The sequence below is a fragment of the Oreochromis niloticus genome, linkage group LG22 (genome assembly GCF_001858045.2).
Source record: "Oreochromis niloticus isolate F11D_XX linkage group LG22, O_niloticus_UMD_NMBU, whole genome shotgun sequence".
Classification (NCBI taxonomy): Eukaryota; Metazoa; Chordata; class Actinopteri; order Cichliformes; family Cichlidae; genus Oreochromis; species Oreochromis niloticus.
This window is the reverse complement of record NC_031985.2, coordinates 18,821,335-18,842,376: the sequence shown is the minus strand read 5'-3', so window position 1 is coordinate 18,842,376 and position 21,042 is coordinate 18,821,335. Positions and strand designations below refer to the sequence as shown.

At 41.0% G+C, this 21,042-nt stretch overlaps 1 protein-coding gene across 4 annotated transcripts in view; it reads right to left on the bottom strand.

Annotated features, from left to right (window-relative positions):
• Positions 1–21,042, bottom strand: part of trps1 (trichorhinophalangeal syndrome I) — a 119,058-nt gene that overhangs the window by 9,328 nt on the left and 88,688 nt on the right. For all 4 annotated transcript variants that reach the window (XM_005478441.4, XM_019350955.2, XM_005478442.3 and 1 more), the window contains one exon: positions 2,029–2,151. In XM_005478441.4, the coding sequence (XP_005478498.1) occupies positions 2,029–2,151 (123 nt within the window). The remainder of the gene's footprint in view (positions 1–2,028; positions 2,152–21,042) is intronic.

Genomic DNA, 21,042 nt, shown 5'->3' with positions numbered 1-21,042 from the left:
GCACGAGACACAGCGATTCTGAGCATGATTTAAATCCATTCACACTGAAAGAACCACTGAATAAACTATAAAGATGAGGAAAACCCTTAATTTCGGAGTGGGATACTCATAAACACATTTATCTCACAATGCAAGACACAAAGCAAAAAAAAACAACTGCATGGAGGTGAAACACCTAGGAAAACATAAATTAGTTTCTTTATTAGAGTTGCAGTTTGACTGACATCCAGCGGCATCCAGTAGCGCATATTCTATGAAGCTCATATGTGGTATGGAATAGGGAAGCAGCACAAGTTTTTGCTACTTCTTCTCACTCAGTCACTCACTGGTTTGTGTTTTTGCTTCTGTTTTAGCAACAACTTGACTTGCTCTTCCTCCCTGTCCATTCCCTAATTATCCTTTCCTCCTCTTTACTTTGTATTGCCAGTGTCTTGGTCATAGCAGGTGTGACCACATGGTGTTTTGCATGTTTTAGATTGGAAAATGAAATCATATGCTTTCCTTTTAGAACTTCCTAGAAAAGCTTTTTATATATCTGTGTTGTATCTTTTCAATTACATGAGCTGTCGCCTAAGGAACTGCAGAAAGTGATGCTTATTTATAGGGTTTTAATGTGTGTACAATCCTGTGTGTGCAAGTAACTCAAACAAACAGTGAGACACACACATGGCTGCTGTAATTTTGTGCACTTTTATGGTTGTAGGGATGGCTTGGTAGAATACCTGGGCTGTGGTGCTGCTAGCACACATCACATAAATCTGCCTTTCTGTCTGTTCCCTTCTTCTTCTTAAATGTTGCTTCTGCATTCTCTCCTAATCTCTCCCGTCTTCCTCCATCTCTCACTCTTCATTCACACCCTGACCCTTCATTATCCTCCTTTCTTACCGTAATCTTTTTCCCTTTCTTTGTCTTCCTCCCTTCCTTTTTTGTCCCCCCACTTTTTTTTCCTGCCCCTTTATTCATAACTCTCCCTTCCCCTCTCTCACTCTCAAGTGTTTTACTAGCTGCTATCCTCTCTAATAATGTGTGTAGAGCATATAAAACTTTTATTATGGGATATAAAATATGGCCGTCGTGAAGATTGCCAAGAGTAGAGGGAGCAGGGACGTGATTGGAGCAGCAGATGAGATGAACGGGTTGAACCAAGGACATCTGCAGGGGCAGGAAGCAGTAAACTTCAATAGCTTGTCATCCTCCGAAAGGTCTTTAAAGCGCCATTGGATAATGGCAGCATATAGCTCAGGGTTGCAACACGGTCAGTCTACTAACGCATTTATTATCACTGTGATTGATCACAGAAACGTCCACACTGAACTTTCGCACACTGAAAGCAGGGTTCGGCATATACAGCGACAATCTGAAGTCGCTTTATGTTGTTAGTATTTGCAAACCGCTGCGATTAATGAGTATGCTGAAGTGTGTAATTGGCTTAAACACCTTAAGAACATATCTGAGGTGAATAATCTTGATATTCTGAAGTCAACTAAATTCCAGGCAAGTTTTTATCTCATCTGTAATTCATGCAGTCTAATTAAATTTGGGATTTCCATAGACTTTCCCTAGGCTTAGATGGTAAAGTTGATTCATTCCATCATATTTCTCACTCCATGGATCTGGCTCCCTGTGACTGCTGAAACGGTCTGTAACTCCCACCAAATCAAATATGCTTTCTCCAAAATATTACACTTTCACAGCAGGACCCACAGAATATATACAAGAATTTACCCGCGGTGTGCAGCATTTTATTTGCTCTGTATGCTAATTGGCCAGACAGGAGGAATGATAATTAATGGTCAGAACCACCCCCGTGGATGTAGTATAAAAAGATACCAGCAGGACCTTTATGAGGAAACGTGTATATATAGGAATAATGCAAGTGGATATGAGTTTGGCCATTAAGAGCATATTAACTTCTGTATAACAGCACACTTGTAGGCATTTGACTCCATTTCATTTACTCTGCTTGCATTGTTTTTTAAAATGTAAGAGTGTAGCTGGTGCAGACAGAAACACCTGTGTGCGACTTACCGAATGGAGTTTTTGGTATAAACCACATGCGTTGCAGACGTAGCCTCCATTAGCGTTTTTCCTCCACAGGGATGTCTTGGTGGTCAGACAGTTAGCGCAGAAAACTCCACTACCTCTGCGCCGCTATAGAGGAAGAAGGAGAGAGACATGTTAGAGAGTGAAAATAAAAACATGGCGTAATGAAGAAATTTGGTGAGGATAAGAAAGATGTCAAATCGCTGGAGGGAAAAAAAGTGTGGGGGGGGGCACAAAAATGAACTTTTTGATTCCTTTTTAATTTTCATGCCACTCAAGTACAATAGGCTGGTAGTTAGGGTAGGAGACAGAGGGAGAGAGCGAGAGAACAGATTGGCTTGGTGGCAGAGAGATGATGGACTCTCATTTATCACACCTAATGGGAAATCCTATTGAGAACATTATTCTTCTCTACAGTGTTTTCTCAGCATAGAACAAGGTTAATAAAAAAAAACTACCTCAGTGAAAAGAAAATGATGTAGTCGAGATGACTAAGTTGTTTTCGAATATTCGATAAGATCGAACATGGGCTTATCTAAGAAAGACATGAGGCACTGCGGTAATTTTGTCACTTGAAAGACGTGGGAAGAGATGAGTTATGCTTTCACCTTGTAGCATAAAGCGTTTTAGTGTTTATCTGAACTGCAGCAGGTACTTTACAGGCAGGCATTTGACTTTTACTGTATTAGTGTGCAAGTTCTCATATACACACCTCTGCAGTTCACAGCGCAGTGGCGCATAGAAAAGTAGTGTGTGCAAGGAGGGGTGGGGGGGGTGAAAAGGCCAATTGTCGTGGCAACGTGCTCCATCACAGTAATGAGCCAATCACAACGTTTCTCCATCCCATTAAGCCTCTGGCCCCATTCACCACCTTTATGACCCTGAGAGGACAGCATACCTCATCTTTCTCCAGCGGAACTCCTCTGTCGGTTTCTCCCTCTGTCTGCCTATCTATCCTTTCCTGAAACATCCCATAATTATTCCGCTCCGATCGCCGCTCTGATCTCTTTAGCCTTTAAAGTGCTCACTCTTCCAGGGTTCTACTTTTCAGCTTCTTTTTAACTGATAAATTTTAGTAATATAGATACATAAAATTCTTAACTACTTAGAGGTTTCATCGCCTGCGGTGCCATATCAAAAAATATTAAAATTATCTTAAAACAGGATATGATTCTGTAGAAGAAATCACAACAGGGCCTCAGGAACTTCTGAAAACAAATGGAGCATGCTGCCATCCGGACGACAACACCAAACAACACTGTGTTCTAAATGAATGGCTCTGTGGTAAAAGAGTCCTTGTACTGAATGGGCCCGCCTCATGTCCAGACATGTCACCTGTGAAAAATGTCAGAGGCTTGACGATGCAACAAAGGATGTCCCAAAATGCCATCAAGAAAGATGAGGAAATAATTTGGCTTTCAAAACTAGAGCAGCTGCTCTCCTCTGTTTTAAAATGGTTGCAAAGTGTTGTTACATGGAAAGGTGATGTAACACATTGGTAAGCATGGCCCGCTTACAACTTTGTTTGAAATGTGTTTCTGGCATCAAATTGAAAAGTAGCATTTAGCACAATAACATTTCACAGTTTCACAGTCTGACATGTTCACTCTGTGAAATTAAATATAGGCTTTTAAGGATTTACATGTCATACAGGCGTGCGGTATGAATGTTGGTAAAATCTGTATATGCAGTTTGTGTATCTGGTCTGCCATCTTTCTCTCTCTGTTATGTTACTCCGTGTTCCCTCCAACAACATGGGGCTTTCGTCCACTGGGACCTTCTCTCTGCTGTTTTGTTTTATGTTTATGACAGTGCTGAGAGCTTAGCATTTTTTATTTTTAGTTTTCGGGCTCAGAGCATCCACTGTTAGAAGTTAAAGACATTTCAAGTTCTCACAAAAGAGTGCCACACTTCAATCAGGCTTTCTGTAGTCTCAGAGCTGCAGATGGAGGCACTACCAGCACTTCCACTGAGCATCTTTTTAGCTACGAGCTAAAAGCAGAAGAGCCCAGCGGGCACGGCACTGTTCAGTTTATTTTGCAATCTAATGCACCGGAAAGATCACAGCACAATTAACCACTTAACATAACTTTGGGAACAGACGTTACACACTGAATGTGCATGGAGCATGCGGCTTGAGCAATGCAGTGCAAATACTGCATATTGGAATAGAATCATTTGACATGTTAGTGTAGGTGTGTTAAGAGCTATTGTCATAAGGAATCTCCCCATTGTTATCCCCAGCAAGAACATGAGATATTCTTTGAAATCCAAGGAAAAATTTTAAATCTATTTGCTTTGTTGCAAATGTAAACACAAAAGGCAATTTTGGCAATTTGTTTTACAAGTTTGCAGTTTTAGCTGATAAATGCAAATTTATGATGACATTCAGACTAGAGAAACATTGTCTCTCAGTTTCAATACGTGTACAAGAATCTTGCTTCCAATGTTTCTGCATGTATTAAACACCTGAGCTAAAACTACCAGAGTCTTTATGGTACATGTGTTTTCATCCATCTGACATTAGACAGCACAACACTTACATTAGCAAATCCTCTCAGCGGCACACTGAGCTTGAGTGTGTATGCCTATTCGAGTGTGGTGCACACACCATACGGTCACCACATGTAGAGAGACGGAGCCAGGTGATTGATTGATGTATGCTTCCTCTGTGGATGTGTGTGTGTGCGTACACGTGTGTGTATAGTGTTGCAAGCCAAACAGTGCGTCTGTCATCAGAATTCAGTTTCCCTCTGAGCGCTCAAATCACTCACATATGGCCCCACAGCTGCCCCTGAGAGCAGCACACACACCTGAAAATATTGGCTTCCATTGACTAATGAAGCTAGATTTGGATGAGAAGCGGCAAGAAGTGTATGTGTGTATGCTGAGGATATTTTGGCTACACCAATAGTAGAGTACAATAATACTGCATGGTGTGTGTCTGTGTGTTTGTGTGTGTGTGTGAAGGAGAGGTTCAAGTGTCAATTACACAGGAAACTACAGAAATAGCCCGCACCACCGTCCAAAATGTGCACGTGCATGCACGAATGCTCTCTCAAAATGTGGCTCCTGATATCCAACTTCCTTTTCAATCATCAGCTAGTTGGCTTGACATTTGTGGAAATGTGCAAGCTCACATGCATCATCAACACACCAAACGTACATACACACATTTCTATAAACATACTGTACTGTATATATATATCACATACTGCGAATACTGTGTCTGAATTTGTGAATTTGCCTTGTTTTTCTCGGTCAACTGGTTTTGTGAGCAGGGTAAATTAGTGTGTACCTACAGCGTGGGTGTGCACTTTTTCTGATTCATTACGGATACCTGGCCTCTCCCGCTCACCTCACCCTGCAGAGAAGGGCCGGCTGTAATTAGGGATCGAGGTCTTAATGACATCTATTTATCTGCGGCCTATAGCAGCGTTCAATCAGCACTGCAAACAACGCCCTCTGACACGCACACAGGCTGTGCTCGTGGAAAGACAGAGGATCAGCGGGCCAGGAAATTAAACTCTTTATCGAGTTCTTCCTAATCAAGCCAAATTCAAACCAACAAATGCATTTTAAATTTATTTATTAACCTTTAAGAATATGTTATGGGAGAGTGCCCCGAGCCCAGATAGGATATGAAATGTTGATATTCTTATGAACTTATAAAGACAGTTGGGACAAATACCTCTCATTAATTAATCGCCCGAGGATAAGGTCACTGTAAACAGTGAGTATACATTAAAATCTAGCAATGAGAAGTTGACAATATGTTCAGATTTTATCAGTCTCCTGATGCTTGTAAAAAAAGAAAAAACAGAAGAAATTAAGAGTACAATCTACTCATGGGAAGGCTGCATATAAAACAACATTTATTGGTTTAATAACTTCCACAATCGGTTCGGTCAGTCTCCGCTCGGATGCACGAGCAGCTCTAGCGGAAAGCTTTTCTCTGGCATTAGATTTAATGCAAGAATGCATAAAAGAGGCTACGCGATCCGACTGCTGTTTGTTTGGGGAAACATGCAACATCTCACCGTTACATGTATATCACGACCAACTCCAATACTCGTGAATTTGCACTTTAATATGTTTGCGATGCCACACCAGCTTCTCATTCAAGAGTTTGAAGTGGCTGCTTTTCTTTAAACTCAAAGAGAAGTTGGCCGTTTTCATTGCCTTTTTTTGGTGACTCTACTCATAAAACGCCCTAGTGAATTATAACTTAATTTTCGAGAATCTGATGTTGTTCTCAACATCAAACATATGGCGTAACCACGCTGTGGCTGAGCGCTTCAGCTTTGGCTTCGAGTCCACTCTGATTTTCTCCTGAAGCCATAAATTTACAGATGTTATACCAACTGTTTACATTGCACGGTCTTTTAAATCTTTATGGAAGAAGTAGCCTGAATAGATAAGCATCCAAAGGTTTGGGTCTCATCGCAATACTGAGGCCCTCAGATTTAGTTTAGCATCTGCAACCAATGTGCGCCAGCATTTTAAAACTCTAGTGGTGTAGCTTCAGTTGAAGTAATTTGGCGAGGCCAACTGGTGGCCTTCACATGGGCTGCTGTTTAAAAATTCAACTTTTGTCATCTCTCAGCATTTTTCTGTAATTTCTTCATTTTAAACATTGAGCACGGTGAAGTAAAGGTAAACACGCAAAACATTTTAAATGGTCCACAGGTCCTTGACGAAATGTGGCGAAACAGAGAGCCGCACAAGAGAGGAGACTGGGGAGAGAGAGAAGAAAGGCATAGATTTAGGCGCCCTGTGGTCTAAAATATATTTAAAAAGAGGGCTTTCCAAACAAAGTCTTTCAAAATGACATTACATTTAATTCACTTAAGTAGTAAGTCGGCCCTGCTTTTAACACACAGATGCACACACACAAAAGGAGGCGCGTGCAAGCACACACACTTACACTGGCTTGCATTAAATCAGCGATTATTTAATCAAGCCAGAAGACCAGCTGGAGGAATTAACTAAATTCCATACTGCCAAGACCAATATCCTATACACTGAATCAGAGAGATACGCATTGCCTCGAACACACACGCAAGTTCTTACATGAAAAGGGGAAGAAATAATCCTTTGGATGAGGATGCAACGATAGTCTCAGATAAAGATTCGCTAAAATTAATCCTCCAGTCACACACAAACTCACTGAAAAGCATCTGGGTCCAATCTAAGAGAACCCTGTGTAGGTTCTATACCCCATTATCCGTTTGTGTGTGCAGGTCTCACTACGTCGTTCGCATATGCCTACAAAAGTCCATCTGTGCGGTTTTGTCTGAAACTACTGTGTGCCGTGAATGGGTTCTTCTAATAGAATAACTGAATTTAAGTCAGATAAATTTAACTTGGATTTAATGACTTAACTTCTGTTAGTTTATTCTTACTGAACAACGAGAAACAAAAAAATGAACAAAGCACATATTTGTGCACATCCACGCTTTCTTAAATATTTATTAAAATAATTATTTTGCCCCTCAGCAAATATTTTATCAGTTAAGACAGATGAATAACTGAGAAGTGTAATTGACTGCCTCTTCACTGAATCCCTTTCTTTGCACGGGTTCCAGTTACACAGTTTCAGACTGCCGCTTGCAATCGTAGCCCTTGTTCTGCTCTACAGCCTCTGTGATCTGGGTGTGGCAGCGCATGAAGCAGTTCTCCTCCAGCTGCAGGTTCAAGGCAGTGGAGTTGGAGTATGTTAAACCAGCAGCTTCTCTGAAGCAGCAGCTCAATGATATTGAAGATCGCCACAATAGCAATATACTGATATCTTCCATGTTTACTTCTTTTTCTTTCAGCTGCTCGTCTCCCTCTGTCTCAGCCTAGCTGTAACATCCTGTTCTGTCTCACAAACCCTCTACACGTCCTCTTTCAATAAATCCTCTGATGTTTTCCTCTTTTTCTCCTGCCTGGCAGCGTCATCTTCAACATCCTTTGTCCAGTATATCCAATCTGCACATGTGCCCTCTCAGCCTTGCCTCTCTAACTTGGTTTCCAAACTGATCAACATGAGCTGTCCCTCTGATGTACTAATTTCTAATCTTGTCCATTCAGCTCACTCCCAATGAAAATCATCATCTTCATCTTTAACTCTGCCACCTCCAGCTCCACCCTCTGTCTTTTTGTCAGTGCCACCTTTTCCAAGCCATACATCATAGCAGGTCTTACTACGATCTTGTAAACCTTCCTGTTCACTCTCGCTGCTTTCATTCTGTCACAAATCAGTCCTGACACTCATCACCACCCACTCCACTCTGCCTGCACTCTCTTCTTCACCTCTCTTGTGCCCTGTCCATTGCTTTGAATGACTGACCCCAGGTATTTAAACTCATCTACCCTCAGTGCCTCTCCTTCTTGCATGTTCACTTGTCCACCTGTCTCCCTCTCATTCACACATGTATTCTGACTTGCTATATCTTCAGTGTTTTACCAAGCTCTATCTACATTTTAAGGAAATCAACATGTCAACCTGTGGCCACCAAGAGACAGAAAAACAACTTCATCAAAGGGAGTAAATTTACTAACCGAGTCAGACTCCAATGAGCAAAAGCACTTTTAAAAGGAAAGCTGTCCAGTAGGAGTCTCAGAGGACAAGGAGTAGTCTCTAAGCCACTTCTGAGGTTAGGGGAAAAAGGTCAAAAAACTTGGGGTAAGCTAAGACATGCTAGGATTTCAAAGAGGATGAAGTCCTATGATAGTGACAGTGCATCAAACCCCTAGTGAAATATGCTGGTGGGAAAATTCAAATCTGGTTGAACACACATACAGACCTGACTTCTCTCTGACCAAAGAGAAGAAGCAGGTTCAAAGACAACCTACACCCTCTGGTTTGCATCTATGTGGAGAAGGATTCGTTCAGCATGAGCATAATATCCCCAAACACACCTCAAAGTGATGCAAGAACTACTTTAAGATCAAAGACCAAGGAGTGATGACTTTCATGGACTTGGGTCCACCTGACCTCAACCCCAACAAACACCCGCAGTGCCACAGAAAAAAGCCACAGGTTCCTGACATCACAAGAAGCACTTTGGATCATTGTCAAATCATGTCAGGATAATGCGGGCTGTAAGTTTTACACAAAGTTGTGAGGCATTAAAGAAGAGGGAGATACAAATAGGGACATTAAATATCTTAGAAACAGATTAGAATATGACTAACATTTTAAGCGCATGTGTTCACTCTTAAGTCTTTAGCACAAAGTCGATTAAACTGTTTAAAAATTAAAAAGTCAGATGAAATGAGGGAGATTCACACTACCAGCAATCTGTGATTTATTGCTTAAACAAACTAATTACAAGCCAAAGCCTGAGAATGTATTTTTAAGCAGGGAACAAGTTTTTTTCTTAACTTCTTAAGTGAAACCTTCTACATTTTCTGCTGATTATCTGCTCACATGTTATTAGCAAGGAGGAAGAAATAGTACAGCATTAAACTTCCAAAAATGCCCTACCCCGGTAGCTCTGTGAAAGGGTACGACCGAAGGACTAATTACCCCTTGAGGAATCAAGAGACCTTTTAAAAAAAAAGGATAATGATGACACACTGTAGAAAAACATTATAGTCTGTGGAGTACTTTGACTTGACTCAGCACCTATAAGCCTGATAGCCTGAAAGCAACAGGTTTTACAAGTACACAGTTATGGGGCATTTGAGCAGTTTGCAATTCTAAAAGTTCTTATTAAATGAGTTGTACATGTCACTAAAGCAGTGCAAACTAATGAGGAAAGTTGGGAGGAGAAAGGAATTTGAAAGAAACTGTTGCTAGAATCAAAACTGTCTGTTCCTTATCACAATACCTACTGTTCTGTCACAGTGAGTGTGACCTTGAGCTTCCACGCACAGCCTGCACCAATAATACGACCATCTGCTTCAGCAGCCCTCAGACACCCACCCCATTCTCCATTATCTCCCCTTCTTTAAAAGCAGCACCAACAGAACTTAAAGAAAATCAAATTTCAGAGCAAAAGAGCTCAGCAGTGAGCCTACTGTGGCACTGTTTATGAGCAGAGGTTGGCAGTTAGGACGACTCGCAAGTGAAATTTCCAAATAAAACACATCCTCAGACATTAGCTATGTAGGGAGAGCGGGACCAGAATATTAACATCCTGTTTTTGTAAATATCTAGTGAGATAATGCTGGAGAGGGCATCCCTTGCTGTGAATAAATACATACGGCATGATGGCAGCGTTTGAGGCAAAGCCCAGAACTGGCTGACACTAAAGCATTTTCTTTAAAAGGAATGCAAGTGACTGCTTACAATATAGCTATGTGTGGAGATCAAAATCTAAACAGCTGTCATATATCAGACCACACAAGTCACATTCTCACTCCTGCCAAGAAGATTAGGCATAACAAGCCCTTTATCCCTGCTGCCTTAGGCCTCTACGTGACGGTATAAGCAGAAGGAAGGTGATGATTGCTTGTCATTGATTGGTGTTGATGGCTTTGCAAATTGTGATAATGATGACAATGGTGATTCGTCTCATGGTTGTCGCCTGAAAGTCTGTATCAGCACCTTGTACTGGTGACTTTCAGTTTCATGCAAAAAACTATCAATACCCGCCAAAGTGGCAATGACCCACCAGCAAAAAAATAAGCTTGAAACATATTCTTAGTAACTTTGTTATATGACGAGTTGCGATAGTGGTGAAACTGCAAATACGCATGCGGATGCAGCCGCAGAATAAATATTTTAAAAACAGTCTGGACAGCTGAGGTGCTGAATACGAGTGAAGAAATGACAACCAAGATCCTTTGTTAGTAAGAAATGTCAATACACATACAGTACACGTTCGACTTTGTGTGACAGTGAAATAAAAGGTGTCAGCTTACACAGCAGGTCTTTTATTCTAGGCCCGCATATCTCTCTATGTGTGTGTGTATGTGTTTATGTGTCTGTGCTGAAGCTAGACGTGTCTAAAGCAGGGGAGAAGAAAACACCGGAACACGATGACGTCACCGTTACACGCACACCTACGCAAACACATCTCCAACCGTCAGACGAGAAGAGTGAGGTCAATGTGTCTCTCTCTCCTTTCTCTTCTCTCTCTCTCACAGACACACACAAACACACACACCAGATATGGGTCACACACTGTGGCCCACTTCCCTCATTTCATTCATTCAGCCTTTGCGATCACTCCTTTCCGGATCTTTTTGTCTTTCCCGGCTCTGGTCTATTCATCCTCCCTCCTTTCAGTTAATACGGCACGTTGTTACCTTTGTTACGCTGCAGCGAGACTCTCGATTCCTGTGAAATGTGCAAAAACTGGCCTGTGCACAAACACAGGGCAGGCCACATTTTGGCGAAATCCTATTTCCATTGATCTAATTTTGATAAACGATCTCAGTTGCACCGACTTCACAGTTATGTGTTTCGGGTAAAAGTGTGATAACCGGTGGAGTGTAGGAGAGGGAGAGAGAGAAAGATAGAGCGCGAGAGATGCAAAGGGAAGAAAGGGAAATCATTCTGCGTTGATCTAATTTTGATAAACAGCCTGAATGTATGCAGACCTGGAGTCCGTAGACCCGGAGATCGGGGCTGTGTATGTACGTATGTGTGTTTGTGTATCTGTATGAGGTGAGTTTCCATCTGGACTACTGATGAATATCAAGTTCTTTGTACTTCTGTTTATCAAGCAACTCGTTTTATAAAGCTAAAACTCACCTTTATGATAAGATAGCGTGAGATAGACTGTGTGTATTTTCTTGTATTCCCGATTCAACCTTGGACTTTCTCTGTATGGTGATAGAAGAAGAAAAAAACAAAAAAAACTATTCTCTATTTTGTGCTTTTTATCTTGGGAAATACTTCACACTGCCACCTCCTTAAGCATTACAATTTAGTCATTTTAAACAATCTATAAGTAGAAATAAACATTTTAAAAAAACTACATTTTGTTCAACTCAAATCAAACCAAGGGGTTTGCATTTTTCGCCATAATTGACCACTTGCATGTTTTTAATCTGGCGATTTGCAAGACGCTCTCGATTAGAAAGCCACACGTGCATTTCCTTATCTAAAATTACGTTTTAATTTCCTCCTTTTAAAGAGGAGCACTTCATGACCCACTTCACACTGACCGGTGTTCGACGTGTGTGTGAGCAGGATGTATACAAATGAAAGTCTGTGCCTCTGTGTGAATGACTGGGGAGGAAGAGAAAGAGAAAGAAGCGTGTGTGTGTGTGTGTGTGTGTGTGTGTGTGTGGGGGGGGGGCGTCATGGGAAGGCCCTGTAGGTTGACATAAATACACATGCACGTGTACACGCACACAACACACACACACGGGCAATGTGCACATAATCTGGTGTGGAAACCAGGGCACTGAAACCTTAACTTACCCCAAAACGGAAAGAGAGAGGCCTAGAGAAAAAGAGAGAGCGAGAGAGAGATGGAAATATACAAAAGAGCCTCATTATGATGGTCATCCATAATACTTGTTGTTTTATCCACTGGTATTAAGTGTCTTATTAACTGTCTTTAGACTGTTTTTACTGTTTACCTGAGAATAGTTCAGGGGGCTGATTCCCACACAACAAAAAGACCCACGTGTTCCGTTCAGGTGGTGGACTTTTGCTTTGTAAATTAAGTGAAAGTGTCTGTGTGAGGTGCTGAAAAGCTACACAGCCAGAGTAGTGCCACCAGCTGATCAGTGCTGTATGTTCGGCTGATCTGCTAGCCTCGGTTTTGTCTGCGATGGACGATGTCCTTTTATCCAGTAGAGTCATGCAATTGTATAGATATGAATGAGGAGCAAAAAACAAAGTAATTTATGTGCGCATAGGTTCAACTCCCATGCACATATAAAGCAATTTACTTGTCATGCATCACTTAGCTGGTTGCTGTAATGGCTATTCTATGCTCCGGGCAGTCAACTGTATGCTGCGGTTGGTTGCCGCTTCAACCGGTTGCCTCAAATTAGAAATGAGTTTAACTCAGTAATTGCACACAGTGACTCTTCCTGTCATTGCTACAAGACCCTGAATATCACTGGCAACTCAACATAGCTCCTAGTCTTCCTATGAGTACGGCTACTCTCACTAGTTGTTCTTTCAAACTTGTGACCAAAGGCTTCAATCTTTAAGCACATGCATATTGTAACCAGATTTGGACACCCAAAGCTCTGATGTTGTATAGCCGGAAAACTAAGTACATATTCCCATCAGTCACAACATTAAAAGCACCTGCCTAATACTGTCACTAAAAACAGCTCTGACTCAACTGGGAATGGACACGTGACCTCAGAGACGGTCCTATGGGGTCTACAGCCAGGTAAACCTCTGCACTCAGGTTGTAAAACCACAGTGCCTTGTGGGAAGTCATGCGTGGATTAAACTTCTCAGGAAAGCACATTTCTCTCTATTAACAGAGACAGGAAAAGTTTTCTCAGTCCCTAAATGTTCATTTTGAACTGATGAGAACAGCTGTGATGCTAATTGTTTAATACTGTTTTAATTTAAACAAGTTAAAGATGGGCACTAGTGTGAACATGCACACAGACACACACACACAGGCGTTACACATTACAACTTAATTGCTAAATAACCCTGGACAGGCAAGATTTCCCTAAATGACAACAGCAGAAAGATTTAAAAAAAGACTGAAGAACAAAATATGACTGAGAAGAAAAGGAAAAAGAAGCGAGAGAAGACCCAACCATGCTGCAGAGAGCAGCGTATTACACCTCTAAACGACCTCACACACACATATTCTTGGCAGAATGACTTTATCTTCCCAATTAGCTGTAGTGGGGAAGTGTAAAAAAGGGGAGAAGAAGGAGAGGAGGAGGAGGAGGCCGGGCTTGAAAAGAGAGAATAGTGAATTGACTAGAAAAGAGGGAAATTTTCACATCATTGTCATTTCTAGTATTGTTAACTCCACAGCGCTAAGTTCTCTTCTTGACAGGTTTTAATTTACGTTCTAACATGGATAAATGAACTATTGTGGTGTACCGCTACATTTACCAATCACTTTCTCTACCAGTCATCCAGTTTAGCCATATGTGTCAACTCTTCGCCCACCTGGCCACACGCCTGTCTCTTTCTCTTCGCCCTGTCAATCCACTAAGCAAATGCTGCAATTATGAGCACAGAAAAAGAGCAAGCGGGAGGAAGAGATAGAGGTTGAGCAGGGTTCAAGCCTTTGCTGAAGCTGAAGCTTTTCAGATTCTCCTCAAGCTTCAACCTGATTGTAAATAGTGTGGTTTTTTTCTGCTGTGTGTGAGCATCTGCACATGTATCTTAGTGGCAGAGGCCACGGCAGTGGGAAATGAGCAACACAGAGTGGGCACAGAGGTCAAGGTGATGCCTGGGAAGCACAGGTAGTATACAAAAAACACACACACACAGACAGGATTCAGTAACACAAGCTTTAGACACAGTGCACAGATACAAACCTACAACAACAGAGTAATAGAGGTAGTGAAATACAAGGCAAGCAAAAGAATGGCTTTTAACTTTTACAAAGCATTTCTTTAAAAAGCAGCCCTTAATTGTTTCAATCCCTGTGTTTACTGCAGCGGTACTGTAATAAATTTTAAGCATAATGTATAAAAGTATTAAAAGGTCAAGTTAAAAAAAAAAGTCAACACTTTATAACCAAAGCTGTATAAAAAACATGAAACAATGCTGGGAAAAGTGTAAAAAAAAATTAGTAACACTATATGCTCTGAAGCCCAGTTTGCAGTTTATCAACTTTAGCCATCAAACTGAAGCCAAAAGGACAAATAATAAGCTCAGTCAGCTCATTAAGGTCCACTCATAAAAATTCAAAAGCCATACTGGAGTCAAAGCAAACAGATGAACACCACTTCAACAACCTAATGAAAGCTGAGCCAGGTTTTAAATGTGCATATAAAGAAACGAGTTTTAAAGAAGATGATGAAATTGAATCTCAATACATCTGTTTATCTCTATCTATCCAACCAGTTTTTCCTCTGCATTCAGTCACTTGTGGAAGCAATTCACACCAAGAGCTCTACCGCCTGCAATAAAGAGTGCCTGAAATTAATGACACTGGTTTCTTTGAACCATCATTACTGTGGAACTGACAGCACTTTATAATTTCTTTATGCTCGTCTCAGTATGAGGTAACTGTTAGCTACTCTTAAACACGCTGCAGTGTTGACGACTGTATGCTGACATTAATGATGGAGAAGACAGTGGGCTGCTAAGGTACTGCTGTGTCTGGTCCAGATTTAAGACAATGATGTCTGCAATGCCAAAGCTAAGGATTTATTATTATTTATGCGGAGGGACTTAGAGATGGTGAAGTATCTATGCTTGTTACTGCGAAAGAGATGGCTCGGAAAAATGTCCACAGTTTTGGTGCCTGTATACACAGGCACGCACAGAGAAAGCAGGGAGCATATCTAAGTAGTTTACTATGCTCCCATATGAAAGGCACTCATTTAAATGTGGCTTTTTATTCTGAATTTAAATAGAATTTGCATTCAGATTGATTGTAGACTTGAATTTCTATGAAGCGTCTCTCCAAACCGAAGAATACGCAGGAGAAATGTTCGGTGGCTCAACAAGGTTGTGTGTAGCAAGGGTAAGACTCTTGTTAGATGAGGGGCCGAGCCACATTTCAGGTCTTTTGAGGCGAATGTTCTCCCTCAGATTCTTCAGGACATTACACTAAAACTTGACATTGACAGTCTGACCCAAGGGAGGTGAAATCATGGTGTGCAACCCCGTGGAGACAGCTGGGCTCTTACACTCAAGAATGCTATTAGGTCTGGGTTGTAGCTGGGGACACAGCTCTCATCGACGGTGATGATCCTTGACATGAAAGTTGGGTCAGTTTGACATGGTGGACATGATGTTTGTCCTCAGTGGAAGTTTAAGGTCTATACGCTTGTTAAGCAATGACATATCTGGGTGCAAGCTCCTATTGTGTTCAATGAGGTTGATGTCTGTTTTAACATGCTGTAATGATTGGAATTTAATCTTGTTTTATTTAATATAAACAAGCCCCTAAGAATAATCAGTGTATATTTCTGGCCTCGCTGACTTTTTATTAGCACTATTCATGTGCAGCATGTCTTTAAGCTCTGTTTTTACTGTCACTATAGCCCACGGGCTGTATTTTGAACACAGAAAATAATTAGTCTCATACTTTCAATGGGGACATGAAGCTTAGGATCAAGAATTTTTCATAGGGTGTCATCCAGCAACATATTAATCACTAACCATGTGTTGTAGATGAATCATCTCACGTTCTCTCGACTGACATTTAGCCCATTTTCAGCATCTTCTTCCTGCCATTTGTCTCTGCCCTCACATAAACTTTTATTGAGGGGAAGTAAAGTTAACCCTCCTCCTCCATCTTTACTGTCCTGAGCTGTTTATATTATCTTACCCTAACCTAAGTCGGTAGCCACCAGGTAGCCCAACTTCAGTAACGATACAAACATTGTTGCTGTTTAGTTTTCTGTCTTTTTTTATGTCCAAAGTGGTAGCAGGGCTTTATTTTATTGTGACACTGGAAAAAAATTGACATCCACAGTGTTTGTTTGACTTTGTGACCCAAAGTTGAGTTTGTACCCGAGAATGGCTAATGACGTCAGACTCAGGAAGTGGGTGGGCAAACTGCAATCGGGAAACAAGAGGCAGCCTAACTGGACCTAATGCTACTCAGCATTTTAACACAGGGCAGCTGAGTCTGATGGATGGGAAAATAACTGTGCAGGTATGAACCACAATTGTAGACCACTAAAGCCTCCATGTATTTTTCCCCTGCCAGTTCACTCAAGTGTCATTAAGAAAATTTTCAAGGGAAAACAACATCAGGGGGTTATCAAACCCATAAGAATGAATCCTCTGGGCATCATGAATACTCGCCTTGAATTTTATGTTAATACTACATACAGTTACAATCAACATAGTTCAATTCAGATCATCTGCCCCACAGAGTCATTTCTATACCTATTATGCTAGTGTGGCGCAGTCTAGTGAAAACCGCACATCACTCAGCAATCTGCATGCTTTAGGGTGCACCATTTGCATGCTACAGCATCCCTGTGTTTAGTATGCAAATGAGTATGAGATGCAAATGCTCTCTTGTGTATGTGTTGATGCATCTGCACGTTCACGTGGAAGCGATTGTGCCAGGTTATTTTAAATATCTCCGTATTTTAATGTATTCACTTGTTCTATGTCACCACTGAGGCTCCAGCGATGCTAAATGGTGTGACCATCTCGGGGCCCATTTGACATTTTCCACCAAGACAGGCCCTCAGGGTGGAGTTAGAGACTAAAACATCAATATCTGAATTACTCTAACCCCTTCTCCAGCCCTTCCTCCCTTCACTCCTCTCTGTTTCTCAAAGTCCTTTTGCTGCATTGGGGCCACACACAAACACTTGTTTAAAGAAAAAGACACACACACACACACTCGGGGTGTTGATGGCCATGCTCTAGCTGTCAAGAGGAACGGAAGAGATCAGCTATCCTCCAAGTAGTGTGCGCGTGTGTGTGTGTAATCGATGTCTCATCTTTGTTCCATTTGCTCCAGACAGAGTCATGTATGATAACCCTTATGTTATCGGAGAGCAAGAGAAAGACAGGGCTGCTTGGGGACTATCACCTGACACCCTATTTGTTGAGAGATTTTCATACTGTTTTCACACAGTCCTCCATCTGTCGAAAAAAACAGCATTAACGTGCAGAGGTGTCCTAGCTGACTTAAAGAATTTGATGTCACCTATGGGGCCTTAATTGGACTTGGTGTCTTTTCACACATGGCTCGCAGCCGCTGCCAAAAAGTCAGATCTATCAACAGGTTTGAAACCGGGCTTCAAATCCAGCTTGGCTGTGACACCTTCATAGGCAGTGACTACAGCTACATCAAGAGCAGAACTGAAGATTTAGATAAGCTAAATTTAGAAGAACTTCACTATTTATGCTCAGTGTATTTCTGCAATCTGTACGTTTCTGCTGACGGAATAAACTTGTGTAATTCTGCAGTTAGAATCTCTTTTCAAGTCCTTGTTTTTTTAATCATTTCGCATCCCTTTAAATTCTTATTCTTATTTGGTTTTTTTGTGGGAGGGGTATTAGCTAGGCGGCCTGGTGGTGCAGTGGTTAGCATTCATGCCTCATAGCAAGAAGTTCCTGGGTTTGAATTCAGTGGCTGGCTGGGGTTTACATGTTCTCCCCATGCTTGTGTTTTTTTTTCTGGGTACTCTGGCTTCCTTCCACAGCCCAAAAGACATGAATGGGTTATGTTAACTGGCAATTCTAAATTGGCCATAGGGGTGAATAGTTTCTCTCTCTCAGTGTAAGCTCTGTGATTGACTGGCGACCTGTCCAGGGTGTACCCTGCCTTTTGCCCTATGACAGTTGAGACAGGCTCCAGTTTCTCAGACGCCTGAATTGAATAAGTGAAAGAAAATGGATAGAAGGTATTTTATCCTATTTTTGACAGGACAGTGCAGAGAGCAGACAGGAAAAGGGGAGGAAATAGTTTGGACTAGAAACAAGGTCTCTGCAGCGAGAGCTCTAGCCTTCAGTACATTGGTCATCAAATTAACCAGGTGATCAGTAGTGGTGCCATATTTTTGCATATTTAAAGTGTTTGAAGTCAGTTCAATTAACTAGTTATAGATGCTACAACAAGTCGGGCTTTTATGTGGGAATGTTTATTAGTCTACTAAATGTGCTGACTGGAAATCGGTAAAAGAACACAATGTGCTAATTTAGAAATTTAGCATCTAATACACAATACCTATTTGCAGTAATCAATATCCTGGAAAAGGTACAAAGAAGCAGGTAAAAACTGAGCAAAAATTGACTACATTATAAAAAAAAACCAACAACAAAAATCCCTGAAATCAAACCAGTGGTTAGAAAGAACAGTGAAGAGGATTCTTCGTTTACAGGGAGAAATGCAACTGGGTCAGTCAAGGACAAGGAATCTCAATTTTTCTCTCTGTCTCAGCTTCTATACCACCCCTGCAGAAAGCAATCTGTTTGAGAAAGAAGCAAAAGAGAGAGAGAGAGATACAGTGTGGGAGAATAAGAAGGAAACAGAGAGAGAAAAACAAGGAAAGGGAGTGAGCAAATTACTACTTGTGAATAAAATTTTGTACTAACAGCTTGATATCATCCAACATAGCCACATACACACAGTCACACACACTATCATTCACCCGGATACAGCCTGAAGGCTGACTTATTCTCCTCAGAGTGCTTCATGCACTCTCATAATGAGACACACACACACTCTTGTAGACTCACTAAAGACACCTACAGCTAGCAAATACCAAGACCTTCAAAGTGATAGTTAGTACTTAGTCATTACTGAGCGATAGAAAGAAACAGGGAAAGAGGAATGGGATGAGATAAGCTGAGGGAGGTGAGCGTGTGTGTTTTTGAGAGAGAAGGGGGGAGAACAAAAAATATCGAGAAACATTCAACATTATTTTTTTGGTTTTTCTGTTATTATTTTATCTTCTGGTACATCTTTTGTCTCATCTCATCACAGCGAGAGAACAAATAACAAAAAAAAGACACCCCACAGGTTGGAGAGGAGTAAACAGAAGGGAGGGGAGGACAAAAAAATCACTTCCAACAGTAGCTATAACAACACCAGAAAAATGTGCTTTTACTGTAACTGATATAGAGAGCAGTCGGTCGAGCTCTCGCTCTGCATGTCCGTTATTTATTAGAGTAAACGCAGAGCCGAATGGACAGGCAATATCAGTAAAAGGTTTGGATATTAAAAGAACAGAAGAGAAAACAGTGACCAAGCCTATCATCTTACATCACTCGTTACTCTCTCTTTTTCTGAATACACACAGAATACCGAATAATACTTTAGTTTTACTGTGCAGAGAGCCAAAAGTCAATGCTCCCTCTAGTGGTTCAAAACTTTACTTGCAGATTCATTTTCATGCATTAAGTGCCTATTTCTCAGTGGGGCTAAACCTGCAAGAATGTGACAAGCCTACACTGAGATTATTGTCATCAACAAACAAACAGATCTACAATGAAATTTAGGCAAACTCGTTTTGGAAGGATTATTTCCTGGCAAAGACTTATTTCCTCCTGTGGGCGTCATGTGTCGGGTCACTGACAGTAAGCAGAGTTGTGGAAGTTATTTTTTTTTTCCTTTCACATCTCAGCAGAAACTGAAACAAAACCACATTAAGGCTTCGTGTGATGGATTATTTGCCATAACAAGTTGTTTATCATAATGTTCATGAGCGTAAAAAGCAAACAGCTTCATCCGCGAGCAAGCGAATGAATCGCTGTAGCGCTTAATTTGCTGACAGCAGGTATAGATATATTGATTTAAGCCAGCAATATAATGAAATCTTGAAAGAAGACAGCAATTACACCCTTCAGTGTGGCTTTTTGTGCTGTGTATTGTGTAGTTTGTACAGCAAAAGAGCTGTAAATTTTGAGAAGAACACAAATTCAATTGAAGTCAAGTTGCAATTTTCAAAGCATTAAAAATAATGAAACTATAATAATTAGCAGTTAAAATATGAGTGTTTGTTATTGAAAGCCCGCTTTAGCTCGTTTTTTAAGCTATAAGGAAAAAATACATCAATAAACAACTTTTATAGTTCAACAATATTTAACTGCAATCGTGATAATCAGGATTTGTGATTACTGTCAACAGCTAATAATAACTGATTATCAACCACACACAGTTTAAACCTCAAAGGGCTGACATCATCTTCACAAACTGACAGGACCAAACATAGCACAGTCTCACTCAGAGCTTTTAAGGTGGTAGGCATAACAGTGATCATTTGCTCAAAAGTTTAAGTAAAATTGTAACGTTTCTGCGCAAGGGGGATTCGGCTTTTTGAGACTTTAACTACTCAAATCATCATCTGTCATTTATCACCCACAAATGCCAACTTACTCAAACTGCTTCTACCTGCCTGAGAGGAATTTAAGGGGATTTCACAGATTATGTGTAAAAGGACTCGACACTATGTGTTTATGTACAGCAAAAA